General features: G+C 43.6%; 2 protein-coding genes across 2 annotated transcripts; one reads left to right on the plus strand and one right to left on the minus strand.

Annotated features, from left to right (window-relative positions):
* Positions 1-4,864: 4,864 nt before the first annotated feature.
* On the minus strand, positions 4,865-5,230 carry ELOB (elongin B). The gene has a single exon (XM_009277726.1). It carries the CDS (start codon positions 5,228-5,230, stop codon positions 4,865-4,867), a length of 366 nt encoding a protein of 121 aa, XP_009276001.1.
* Positions 5,231-11,070: 5,840 nt separating this feature from the next.
* Positions 11,071-13,656, plus strand: LOC103897633 (beta-microseminoprotein-like; the record flags this gene model as incomplete). The annotated part of the gene is made up of 3 exons (XM_009277727.1): positions 11,071-11,152; positions 11,875-11,977; positions 13,340-13,656. Coding segments are annotated over 3 exons (315 nt in total), but the record flags the coding sequence as incomplete, so codon positions are not given.
* Positions 13,657-14,164: the final 508 nt, after the last annotated feature.

Raw genomic sequence — 14,164 nt, forward strand, 5'->3', positions numbered from 1 at the left:
CACTGTCCCCATTAGCAGCTAGGCCATGAGCCTGTTTACCTCCCTTTGCATGCCTATGCTAAGAAAGCATATTTGAAGGCGTCTTCTAATGACACCATGCCTAGCACAGACTCCAGCACTTTAGGGTTGAGGCTAGAGGACTTGGAAATACTTTCTGAGAAACTACTGCACCATAGTGCATGGGAATTGTAGGGTTGCTGGTTTTAGTTTCCACCAAAGGAGGTGACACAGGAAGAGTAGCAGCATGGATGCAGAGAGACTTTTTACCAGGGCCTGTAGTGGCAGGACAAGGGGTAAAGGTTTTAAACTAAAAGATGGTACATTCAGGTTAGATACAAGGAAGAAATTCTTTACTATGAGGGTGGTGAGACACTGGAACAAGTTGCCCAGAGAAGTTGTGGATGCCCCATCCCTGGAAGTGTTCAAGGTCAGATTGGACAGGTCTTTGAGCAACCTGATCTAGTGGAAGATGTCCCTGCCCATGGCAGGGGGAGCAGACCTAGATGATCTTGAAAGGTCCCTTCCAACTCAAACCATTCTATGGATGTCTTTCTGTCTGCAAGAGACTTCCAGGTTCAGTCGTAAGGCATGTCCATAGAGAACACCAAGTCTTAAGTAAGCTGTGACCAAAGATTTACTTTCCTTTTTAAGGCTGAGTAGACTTATGCACCCAAAGTCCAGAAAAGCCAGCCTTACCGGCACTCCTACATGATCCAGACCTATTTAACCACATTTTAAATCCACCCAAGCACCTTTCTCCACCATCTGCCAAGTCTTGTTATGATACGTGGATCTACCCTGTCTGCTATGCAGAAATAGGAAAGGTTCATTTCATGTCTAATCCAAAAATCCTCCAGGAATCAGTCTGCTCTTCTCTTGTCTGCTCCAAGTTTCAACATGGAAACAGATGATGTTACCTGTCGCATCTAGTTTTGCAACACCAGAAGCACAGCAGGGACTTGACTCCCTTCTGTAGCAAGGAGTCTAGCTGTGGGAGGATGACAAAACCTTCAAAGTCAAGAAAGCAGAGACAGAGCGTACAAAGCTCTGCTTTGCTCTTCCCACTTTTGCTAAGTGACGTTTTGTCTTGACATTTTACTACTTCAACACATGCAGCTACAATCCCATACAAAGAATACATCCCCCCACCCTCAAAGCCTTAGATCATAACACCACTAGCTCTACATAGTGGAAAGGAAACATTCACATAAGAGTTTCCTCAATTATCCTGAAACGTTAAAGGTTTAAGAGACTCTGCAGAACCTTGGGAGGCAACACAGCCCGGGCAGAGCAGAAGAGGTTGTGTGGTCTCTTCCCCCGTTTCCCTCTCTCCACCTGGTAGCACACAGCTCTCCCACTAGCCCTGCTAGAAAGAGAGGCAGTTTCGGATAGCTGGTTCTGGTCCCTCTACTCCCAGTAATTCTTTTCAAGGCAAGTCTTTTGAGTACTGGAAAGGTGTTCTTGCCCTAAAAATGAAGTCTAGTGCTTACCCTACCAACTACCAAGACTTTTAAACCAAACACCAGAACACACATGTCATAAATCTGATGGAAGTTTTCCTACCAAACAGTGTTTGTCACCTAAAACTTAATGGTTTAGTACCCATTCATGTTTTGTTTCCATTAAGATTTTTGCCCCAATCTGAAAAATAAAATCCAACTTAAACAATCATAAAAAAGGGAAGTGCATATCTCATTTACATTATGCATACCAAAGAAGCTAGAGATTTGCAGTTCACATTCTGCTTCATGCTAATTTTAAAAACTTAGATAAATTCAGTTCATTATGATTTTGCTTGTTCACTTTGCTCTTAGTTAACTCGTCTGTTGGTATGCAGGAAAGTTTGCCTTGGCACCTTTTGAAAGCCTAAACGTTTCTGTTCAAATCTATTGTTATGTGCATGTTTCCGTGGGCCAAGCTGTGGTTTATTTTAGGGCAAACTGATTGGCTTTATAATAGGTATTTACATGAAACTCCAGAACACACAAGTCATATGACCAATCTAAAATACTCAGCAAGACCAGGTTACTTTAACACTTCTCCCCACCCCCAAAAATTCTCTTTTCACATTTCATTTATTTCAGTATGTAAGTCTCAACTACTGAGCCATGCTTTTTACACTTCTCCAGGGCTCCAGTGCTTTTGCATAGTCAATACTTCAAGTAGATCTCCATTATGGAGCACTGAAACTGCAGTCCTTTGCCACCATGAAATGATAACCTCCTTCAAAATATCCCAGTATTTTCTCCACTGTAATTCCAGAGGTTTCTCCCGTTGCTGCCCTGGCCTGCCAAAGATGGGGCAAATCTAGAGACAGAGAGAAGCAGTTTTGTTTAACAGCTAGCTATAATGGCTCAGAGACTGTGAAAGAATTCATTCCCTAAGCTGTATATCACAGAAGTCACTCCAGTCTGCTGTATGAAGGACACAGTAGCTGGACTGGGATGAAATACCAGCTTGGGACCGTGTAGCTTCTCTAATGTCCTATACTGAGCCAAGTTACTCTCATTAGAGTACAACAGCTCCCTGAGGCACTTTGCCTCCCCTTTTCCGTTCCTACTTTGGGACTTGCTTGATCTCTCCTAACAACACTATCCCTGAGTATCCCCAGGTCCTGCACAGGGAGGAAGCTTCCTGGGGGCTGTGAGATCTTATTTTATTGGGGTACCCTCCTGCTCTTGCCTTGCTCCTGGACAAAGGGATACTGTCCTGTGCACCAAAGGTGATGGTCAAGGAGAGGCGAGCAGGGGTCTGGCTTGGTGCAGTATTCACTCAGAATTCTTTAGACTCCCGAAGTCATAGATTGGATTTAACAAAAGCCTCTTTTTTCCAGGTCAGTTGTTTGTTCTTATTTGTAGTATTTGAGTGTGTAAGGCAGACTATTGAACAGGTACATTCAAAGCACAGAGTATTGTTCTCTAATATTAACAGCAAATTATACAAATGGGTTAGATAAGAGATCAACTCTGTAACATTATTATGAATCCTGGCAGAAACAGTTGTGAGCACAACACCCAGAAGTACAGCCTCTGGTTTGGCTACATGGCTGGCCTCAGGCCTATGTTTTTGGGATATAACTTCTGTTGGGCAGCCAATATTCCTCATTAACCTCTCTCTTCACTTTCCTCCAAGTATCTTTTCTGAATCTCTTTCAAATGAGTTTGAAAGTTAGAACAACCAAAATTGTATGAGAAATGGAGAGTGGCATGCCAGTATTCTTTGCTTGGTGCTCACTGCCAGCAAAGAATTTCAGAGAGGACCTAAGTTTTTCAGCAAGCCTAGTGGGAAGTATCAGCAGCATGATTGAGCAGATTGCTCTAAATACAGCCCAGCTACAATAGCACAGCCTATTTATCTACACATATGACAGCTCTGGAACTTTCTTTTTCTGTTGCTGTAGTTTTTGCTCGTATTGTTTTTTTTTTTCCCTCTTCTATAAATTCACTACAGTCACTAGATGTCATCCTAGTTCTGCCACAGTGCTCCTGTGCTGGAAGGAGAGGATGGACAAGTCAGAGCTACAGAGAACACAAAAACCTAGATCCTGATTCAGCTGGCAGACTTGAGCTCCATTTCCACTTGCTCCAGTGAGGTTTAAGAATGTAAGCAGCATTTTAGAAGTGTCTTTAGTCTACCAGCAGAGAGAAACCTCCAAGGAGATACCATGGACAGGACTGAATAGTTTTTGGAGTGTTTTTTGAACTTGGGCATAGACTGGCCTGCCCGAATTACCCTTGACACAGGAGAATGAAAGCTTAACAATAACACTACTTCAGAGTTTCATCGAGGGAATAGATGCATTAGCACCTCCAATTGTTAACACAGAGCAAAAACAGTAGTTCGCCCCTTGCAGCACAACAGAGTGAGTTGAGTCAGATGTGATGGCTTGTGAAATCATCACTAGGGATGAAAGGGAAAGTCTAATACTAATTCTGAAATAGCAAATCTGGTTCATAGGAAAAAAAATAGAGCTGAGGTCAATTCTGTTTGAGAAGAGAAGCGACTTCATAAGATTTTTTAACAGTAGAAGCATTGATAGTCTTGATCTCATGCCTATAGTAACCAACTTCTTTCCTACAGACCTCTCAAACTGTAGTTTTATTATATCAGTTTCTGGCTATACTGCCCTTTTTCCACTGCATTTTTCTTGCCTTTCAAGAATGGAGAAGGCAGATGTCAGAAAGTAAACTCCTAATACTTTGAAGAAAAAAAAAAATCTTTGCCCAGTTGATAGAGGTTTTCAACAGTCCATGCCAGTAACCATACTTCATGTCAACTCTAGAAATTCATTGTTGTGCATTGTATTAGTGCAGTGTCCCTTAACTTTGGAAGTAATAAGCTCCATTTGCTAACCTTACCTCTGCTCATATCTTAAGGTTATAGTCTTCCTAAAGATTTTGCTACAGGCAGGACTAGAAGTTCCTTCTGCACCCCTGTCCCCCAAGATTTCTAGCCAAACTCCCCAGAGGCACTAGTGTCAGAAGTCGAGATGAAGACAGAGAAACGAATGCTTGTATACCCAGTTAGTCTGTGCAACACTTCCTCTCCAGAAAACCAGCAGCTCAGAGCTGATAAGGCCACAGGCAATGGCTAGAAGAAACACAAGTGGCAGAACATGCCATTTACAATTCAGAAGGCGCACATATAGCTGCTGCCACCCTTCTCCTCTTGCACTGATTTGAGAGAAGGATCCCAGGAAACAGTTCTGTTGGCTGCCTGGACACTACAGCACACTGACATCATGTAATTGATTTGAAATGCTTTATTGGTCAGATATACACATTTGGAAGGGTGTAGATGGACGCAGGATACATAGACAAGACCAGCACCCTGTCTGCAAGAGGCAAAACAGGAGGTGCTGGTTTTAGCGCAAGGCTTGCTCAGTAGAGCTGCTACCAGACTCCTGTGACTTCATAACATCAGGTAGTTCTGGGGTGCTTGAGAAGGGGTCAATACGCAATGGTTCAAAGGTGCCATTGCCAGGTCTGAATAAAGCCAAGCCCACCGTGGCAGGAACATGAGGACGACAGCTTTGGCTGCTTAAACCACAGTCTAGCAAAGTCCTGTCATCATCATCCAGCAGCTGGTCATCTTTGTAGAGCCGCTGCTCCTCTGGTGGCCTCTTCAGTATTCCCTCCACCACCTTTTTCAACTCATGCACAGTTGTCGTCTCTTTGGCCTCGGTGAAGATTGTTGTCTTGTGACGGCGAATCATCAGGTAGACATCCATCACTACCCTTGGGCTTCCTGCAGTTCTCTGTCACTGGGAAAGAGATTTCAGTCCTCTTAGTGAGAAACCTGTATTTTCAGGAATAGCTGAAGTCAAGACAGAGCTGCCATTAGATGAATGGATCCAATGGGGACAAGGAGGGGAAAAAAAATACCTACAGAGAGCTGCTCTGCTAGACAGACTAAGATCCTCATGCTCTACACAAGCAGAACTATTAAGTATTTAATGACTTTTGTCTTCCTAGCTAGATGTCATCTAGCAGAGAGCTTTTAACACTGTTTATGAGTATTTGTGTTACTTTAGCTTCTTGCCTGAAAGGGTTTCATCCCCAGTTTGCTTTGGGCCACATACATCTACATGAGAACCCAAGAGGAACCAAGCATGCAACTCTGACTGCACCCAGCACAGAAAGGATGGAGCACAAGAGAATGCAGCACACAAAGTGGTTGGGCTTTGTTGGTTTCTAGTCAGGCAAGAGACAAGGACTTCCCTGGCTCCTTCACATGTTCAGTAACAACAGAAAAGTTGATAAATACAAGAGTGTTGAGAGTTGTCAAACTAATGGACAGTGTTAAGGTATTTTAGCCTCCTACTCCAGTTTCAGGAAGTTAGTTGTCAAAATAGCTTATTGCCTAACACCAATGCTGATAGCAGAGACTCAGCTTAGGAGTAACTCAGAGTTTGCCTAGGGTGGAAGAGACTCACACAGGAGCAGAGTGGGAGGGGAAATTAGGGCTGGTAGCATTAGCTTAAAAGGGAGCTCTTCGAAGCCCAGCCATTTTAGGAGTACTTTATGGTAGTGCCAGCGTAGTCGCTTGTCACATGTGGAACAAGTCACACCCAAGAGGCTAAAGGCTCACTTCAGCTCTGAAATGCTCAGGAGAGTCAAGGACATCTTCCCAGAGCTGCCGTTACTGGTTCCCACAGAGAAGTTCAGGGCCAGCATGGGGCTGCCTCCATCTGCACCCACAGACAGCAAGTCCTATTCCCAGCCCCTGGAAGAATAGCTGCACCTCAGGGATTTGGTCTGCTCTTGTCTTTGGGATGAGAGGGTCAAGGTCCAGACATTCATGAGCAGTTACTGCTCCCCCCAACCCCCAGTTGGAACCCCCTTGAGAAGTGGAGCAAGACACTCCTCTGGATGAAGGCAAGCAGTGGCCAGCTACCTGCAGGCCTGCGCTGCTGAAGGAAGGCAGAGCTCTCACTCACTACAGCAGAGAGAGGGGGGGCGGGTGGGGTGGAAATTAACCTTGTTTTTTGTCTGCCATCTGCACTTTGATATCACTGGCAAATGCAAGCTTTCCATGACAAATCTAGGCTAGAGTTAATCCCTTGTATGGTCATTCAAGCTAGATTACACCAAAGATAGTAACAGATGCAATAACTCTGTTCTTCCAGTATTTTTTCTCGTCTAACAGGAAGACAGACACTGCTATTCCAGCCTGGCAGAGCCCAGTTCATCCACCCCTGAGTAGTGACCCAGGGGCACTGTCGTCTAAGTGTGGCCATTAACTGTCTCTGCCTGTCATGCCAGCTCAGACATGCATGTGTGCCTGTTCCAGCTGGAGTTCCCTGTGCTTTGCAGCGTGTTCTCCAGGAGAGGGGAAGAAAGGAGCAGAAAGATGTAACGAGTGCAGCATAACCAACAAAACAAGAAGGAGCTGCTCTGGACTTAGCCCTTCCATAAATCCTGAGTCTAATTCCTGCTGAAGGCAAGTGGGACCCTGGGATCTAAATAAATTTATGGATTGAGACCAAAACTACCCACTCCACAATCATACTACTGAAGGAAGGAAGAAGCAACATTTACCGCTCTTCAAGGTAGTGGAGGTGTTACACTGCATTTGTGTTATGTCATTTTACTGAACAGTTTAAAGAAAAGGTCAGGCCTTCTGCATGAGCAGCAGTTAGAGAACTCAATTTTTGCTTCAAAGGGAGCGTGTTCAGAGACACAGCCAAGCTGGACAAAGGGAAGCATGCACATAGGGTAAACAATTTGAAGTAAGTTTAAAATAAACAAACCCCCACACATACAAAAGACCCAACTGCCATCTGCCCCAGACCAGTGGGGAAAGAAAGGGAGAGTTAAGAGAAATGTCTTTTTAAAATTTACATTAGGGAGAGGATGTGAGCAGGGTGCATTTGCATAACCTAAAAGCATAAGGAAGTCAATCTTGAATCCTTCCTGCAGAGGGAAGACAGTACTACCCACCACAAGTGGTGGCCACACAGATGCTGCTGCACCTCTGATGAGTAGCAAACTATATTCTCACTGACAAGGGCCAGGTCATACAGGTGGTGCTTTTGCAGAAAATATCAAATTCCATGAAGTCCATTTGATTTCCCAGGAGTTGCACACACATGAATGCAGCTAAGGGTCCTATCTAAAGGCTCACTCTCATGACTTCAGCTAAAAAGGGAGGCAATCAATTGTCAGAGCCAGAAGGAACATCAGTTTCCCTTCCTAGCTTCTCTTTTAAAGAGATTGACATGAACCATTTTGAAGTCAGGTCAGATTTATTCATGTGCTTTAATCCAGTTTTGAAGCCCACTGTAGTGTTTAGTAATTAAGCAGTATATTGATGTAGTTTTGAATCAGGAAACAAGGTGAAGCAACAGACAACCAATAGACCATGTCTAAAGCCACTAAAGGCTACTGAAGAGACATTTTCAACATGAGCAAGTTTTAATCAAATTATGGAATTAACACCCTAGTCAGAGCCTTGGTGACATGGAGCCACCATCCAGACACCCCTCTGGTTTGAGGAAGGACCACAGCCCAGACCCTCCAACTCCAGGCATCTCCTCAGAAAACTAAAAATCCTTCTAATTGGCAAAAGCTTCCCAGGGCAGAATTGCCTCCTCGGCTTGGCACAGAGTCACTATTTTAGTCAAGCCACTACATTATTTGACCAGTTTAGTTTGGCAGCTTCCCTGACAGACACAGGAGCTAGATAAACAGGGAAAAGCAGTGCTGGACGTTCCTGTCATCGCTTCACAGACCTCAAGCTGAGGAGACCCATACATTAACTGCTGCCATACCCCCACAGCCAGTGAAGGAAGTGGTTTTACTTAAGTCAGCATGTCTAGAGCTGGGCTGCAAGCCCTTCCAGCACAACAGACCCCAAGGGAGAAGGTATAGAGGGAAAGTAGGAAGCTGCCATTGTCTTCATGTCTTAGAGGTAATCAACCTTCTCACCTATCACAGCCATCAGCTAGGCAAGCTAGGCTAGGACAACACAACCTTCCCTTAACAGAGGAACCCCCAGAGGACACTTGCTTAACACTGCAGCCCCAGAAAGTAGCTTCGTTTACATCTGCACAACAGAGAATCCTCTCCACTGCTCTGTTACCCATTCGACCTGGAAAACCTTGTTTGTCTCAAGAGGAGAGGTCCAAGCAGGTCAGCAGGAGACAGGTTCAGCCTCTGCACTGCTACAGATCCCATAGACAACTCACTCAATATTACAGGCTTTCATAAGCATTTGGTTTCTTCATTCTCAAGTCTGCTCTCCAAGATACTTTAAGCTACCTTTTTTTCCTCTAAAGGAAAAAATGCACACAGCATGCTTTAATATGTACCTCAGGTTAAGGAGGTAGAGCTACCAGGCATTTCTGGCAGCAGTAGCCTTGATCACACCACACTTCAGTTTCTTATTTTATACATTTGTCTACCTGAGAAACAGCAAGAATTATAAGAAAGTTATTAATATAGTTATTTCTCTCCAAGGAAGAAAGGATGATTAACTAATTAAGTAAATTAATCATCTTAAGAGAATAATTTAGAATCCACCATGACCTTCAAGTCAGAAGTTGCTTGTTACATTTCCTTGCAACTATACTCTTATTAGAGATATTATACATCATAACACCCCTCCTCAAACAGCACAAGATTTGTCAAGAGTTATAGCAAGGACAGGCCAGAAATAGGTCTGGCCTCTAGTTACACTAGACACTAATCAAATAGTTTCAGTTAAAATAAAAAAAATTCATATCACATACTTAAAAGCTTAGTAGTATAAGAGATATGTTACATTTTCACATTATTGCTTCTCATAGCTAACAAAGTCACTTTGAGCAAGTTATTCCCTTCAGATAGAAGTTCATTTATTTAAGAATTACCAGAGGAGAATTTTTTTCTCAAGGCACTTCATTAGATACCACAACCGTTTCCTGCAGCAGAACCACACACAGAGAGCACGATCTACCAAAAATCACAAGGTTAACACACAACTTGATGGCTGCACTGCAAAGTTAAAAAGCAAACTACAGTAGAAACTCTAAAGCTTCTCACTAAGTGCACACAAACAAATAAACAAAAGGAACTTACAAAATCAAATATTCTGTCACAACAAACAGCAGCCACTTCCTTCACAACTACCCCTTTACTCCAGATCCCTCAAGAGACCACACTCATTCTGCCACTGCCCCTTTTATCCAGAAACCACTTCCAGTGCAGCTTTGCTTCCTCTAGCTATTTGTCAATCAGTGGAAGCTAATGAGTTCAGCCACACCAATCAAGGTGTTTAATTAAACCCAGGTGTGCTGAAAGAGCCAGGCTAATGGAATTAATGCAACTCATTATGGTGGGAATCCTCTGGTAACTTTTAAAATTTGTTATACCTATGCTCCAATTCAGTAAAGCATTGGATCCCTGCAGTCCCTGACGCGGGCACAGGGATCTGTGCTAGTTTTCCTGGCTGGTTTTGAGATGCAGCCTCACATACTGTGTGTTGCAACAGTCTAATTGCACAAAGGTCTGGACACCTACGGCAAGATGCGTATTGAAAGAAATGTCCTCATTATAGTGTTGCAGAAACAACACTGCTGTTTGTGTCTGATTCCAGCTGTGTTAGAGGCAGGCATGCATATGGCAAAAGAAAACTGGAACTTTTGCTTTCTTTGCCTCCCCCAATCCTTAGCATCACTGTTGTTGCTGTCAGGAAGAGAGCCATGAGTGACAATCATCCTGACTGTTACGTTTGCTTCTGGACTGAGACGACGCACAGCTCATCTCACTTTTGCTGCCAAAAAGGTGCTATCTGGTCATGGTGATCTGCCTCTATCCCCTAGGCCTGGCTTTGCTTCAGCAACTGAGAGATACAAAACTACAGCTAGTCCCTGCAGGTAGGGACCTACGTATGGACAAAATAACGTGTCTCATATAAAATAATTGAAATGATAATAAATCAGTCTGAGAACAGTGGACTCTCCACACCACTGCACTGTATGAATGGCCTGTTCCATACCTGGGGGCGATCTCCTTGTAGCAGGTCAGCGGAACAATAGTGCCCTGCTGCCTTGCTTGGCGTGTGCCCTTTCCCCGCTGTTCCTTGATGGCCTGCCAGTTCTGGAGGCGTAGCTTTCTGGGGGTCAGACTCTTCCACTGACACCAATGCTGATATGGAGTAACTGGTGTATCTACTGGAGTTTTTTCAGATTTACACCAGCACAATGGAGATCAAGATGCCAATGTACCCTAGCGCACAAAACAAGCCTTTGCAAGACTTTTTGAGGTGCCACCTTCTGATCGATGATCGGAACAGGTTAGAGTGTCCGTTGGCACCCGGGGTGCTCACATTTACATCACCTCCCTTTGCACTGACCATTGTTTCCTCACTGTATATAAATACACACTACTCCTCATTATGAAATGTGAGCACCCCCTGCAAGTATGGTAAGTCATCAGCTTATATTTTTTGTGTGTGTATGTGTAATGTACACTGGAAGTGTTTTTTAGTCTGAGTAGTAGGACTCATCCTTAATTCAGTTAGTCTGTTAAAACTTTGAAAAAAACACCTAATTTCAAAGAAAGATTCTTGTTTCTTTTCTAGAAATTCTTGCTGTTTTTTTGCTTGATCCTTCTCTTCTCAAGGACTCTGTGTGATGCTCGCTGTTACTTTAGACCAGCCAGCAAATACGGTAAGAATGGCAAATATATAAACATCCCTGAAGCATTAATTCAGAGATTCAAAGCCTTATTTTCTTGGAAATGTTGGGATAGTATAACACATTCTTTGTTGAGGAATGACCCAAACAGCTGCATACTCAGGTATCAACCCACCTGGAGGCATCTCTGGACACAGAGAGAGAGACGCTATCCTGTTCCATAGTTACCCTCCGGGCTGATGTATAGCTGAAGTCCTTGCCCATGTGGCAAAAACACGTACTTTTAAGCAGCATTGACTAACCTGAGTGGGGTACCTGACACTAAAATCAAAGTCAAGACAACACAACTGGTGTTTAAATTCAGTTTAGCAGAGCAAGTTGAAGTCTAATAACTGGGGAAAAGGGAGGAGGGAGAAATTAAAGTCTAGACCTGTATGTTGGATATGAGAAAGGACGGAAAGATCCTACCATAGCCATAAGCTAAGGCATTTCTCAGATCCATTGCAATAGCAGAACAGTGCTTCTCTGGTACGTGGTTGCTACCACTTTATCATGCCTTACCATACACTCGTGCACACTTCAGGAGCAAAGACATGGTATCCTTTCTGCAGAGCACTGGGTCAGATTCTTCCCTGGTGCCACTCAATGGAAATCAGTGCTTTGATTGCCAGTCCACAAACATGACGGTGGTCTATGTCTATTGATACATGTTCATACTGATCTACTGACTATCATTTTCTGGTGTGTGCATGCAGGGTGCCTTTCAAACAGAAACCTCTATGTTTTTGGTGCGGCGTGGAAGACTGAAGATTGTTACCAATGCAGGTGTAAGCTGACTGCAATGATTTGCTGCAGCTTGTAAGTTCCCCCAAATTATTTTTTGCTTATTCAGGAAATGGTTGAAATGTTCAGACTTAAAAAAACTCATTGAAAGCGTGCATTGGAGTTTCATACTCGCATGAGCAACATTCCTCTTCCTGTTTCCTAGTTATCTCTAATCATGACCAAGCAGAATAGTCTGGCAATGACATAGACTTCTTTGGGAAGAAACAAAATGAAACACAGCTAGAGTCTTTCAAACTCACAGCTCTTCCTCATCACCTAGTCGTTCTTTTGATTCTGACACTAACTGGGTGTATGACTCCCTTTAACCTCAGTTTTCTTTCTCCTTCTATTCAGTAGCTTGTCTCTAGATACCTAAACACACATACATGTGGGCTTCTGCAGCTCTGCACCAGACCAGTGGCCTGCCTGCAAGCATCTGGACATGAGGAAAAATTTCTTTACTGAAAGAGTACTTAAACATTGGAACAGGCTGCCCTGAGAAGTGGTTGAGTCACCATCCCTGGAAGTATTTAAAAGACGTGTAGATGAGGCGCTTAGGGACATGGTTTAGTGGACATGGTGGTGTTGGGTTGACGGTTGGACTCGATGATCTTAGAGGTCTTTTCCAACCTTAACAATTCTATGATTCTATGATCTAATCAGGCCAGAGCTGCTCCACATCCTTCCCATGTTGCCAAGAGCCCACCCTTCCTGCTTATCAAAACAGGACACACATGTCCTGCTCTGATAATTTGCTTTCTAAATCTTGTCGTGTGTTCCTGCCTCATGGATGGCAGGTGACACATCAAGGAAAGCTGTGTCTTCCTGAATATAATGGTGTGAACTGATTATCTCCCCAGAAGGCTGGGAAATATCTTCTTGAGGTGAGAGAGAAAGAGTCCCATAAAGGGTCTGTGAGGAAGGGTACAACCCAAGGAACCCTTGGTAGGGAATATTCCTGGCTGTCCTCAGCCTTAGGAGGAAGGGAGTTGGCCTGTGTTGAGAGGAGGCTCAGCTGTGAGGTATTCATGCTGGGGTGATTCAGCACTCTTCAAATGGTTTGTTCGTGTCAAGAAAGTCTTAGTGTAAATGGGGAAGACAGAATTAATCCCCATTTTGTCTCTGTGTGGGAATTTATACCAATCCCTAACAGAATGGGCAGTGACAACTGCATTTAAACCAGAACAAACATTGGGAAATCAATTAAGCTGTTAACAGCCATGATTGGGGCTCTGTATTCCTCTCATGGTAATCCACAGTGCTTGTATTAATGGAATTCATGAGCCAAATCGATCCATGATGTAGCTTGCTCCAGGATGGCTGTGGCTCAGTAAGCATCCTTATCTCAGTCCACGTCTTGGCTGCTGATTTTCTCTTTGCCTTTCTCAATGACAGGGTTTTAATCCCCAAGAACTATGACAGGGTGAACTGTGTTGGCCTATTCCACAAGAAAAGCTGTTCCATCCGAGTGGTGAAGAAGACTAATCCTGACATAAGCTGCAAAGTCTACAATGGAGTTGGTTAAGACCACGTGATGTGTTTCTCCCCTTCTGTGCCTGCCCTGGAAGTTGAACATGCTCTGGATCTCTCCTTTAGAGGAAAGCAGCAAAACAGCACGGTTTCAGGAGGAATGGGTTCGCCTCATGCCTTTCACAGCTCTAATTGCGCCACATCTGTCTCATTTCTGACACTAGGTGGTTTGTCTTATAACATACACGTTTGTAACCAAGCTTTACAACAGATAGCTTTGTGACTTTTTTCCTGCCGGGATCCAGATTTAAATAAATTTTCACATACATCAAATCACTGATTTTCCTTCTAAGTAGTCACTGATTGGTCTTGTTGAAAACAGAAGAACTAATGGTGTCTGTAAATGTTTGTAAATCTAATTATTGATTTGGAAATCATCTAGCTTTTAGAGTAACAGGTATTATATAAATTGTTGCCAGACAAATGGATTCATTATGCTATTATGCTCATTGACATTCCCCCAAGGACATGTATACTAGAAGAATGGGATGAAACAAAGCAGAAGACAGCCCTTTGAAAGCCTCCCTGCACCCTGGTGCCTTGTGTAGGTCAATACATTAGTGCAGATGCATAAGGGAACATATTCTCCCGAGATGACTGGTGTATTACAAAAAAAGCAAGCCCATGCCTGAGAGTCCAACCTACTGCACAGAAATGCCATATAAATAGCTCTGTAGCCTTCCATACCGG

The sequence above is a fragment of the Aptenodytes forsteri genome, unplaced genomic scaffold, assembly GCF_000699145.1.
Source record: "Aptenodytes forsteri isolate BGI_AS27 unplaced genomic scaffold, ASM69914v1 Scaffold15, whole genome shotgun sequence".
In the NCBI taxonomy this organism is placed as follows: Eukaryota; Metazoa; Chordata; class Aves; order Sphenisciformes; family Spheniscidae; genus Aptenodytes; species Aptenodytes forsteri.

What these genes read in the sequence shown, in the direction of transcription:
- ELOB (XM_009277726.1), bottom strand. Translation starts at nt 5,230, where the DNA reads ATGGATGTCTACCTGATGATTCGCCGTCACAAGACAACAATCTTCACC.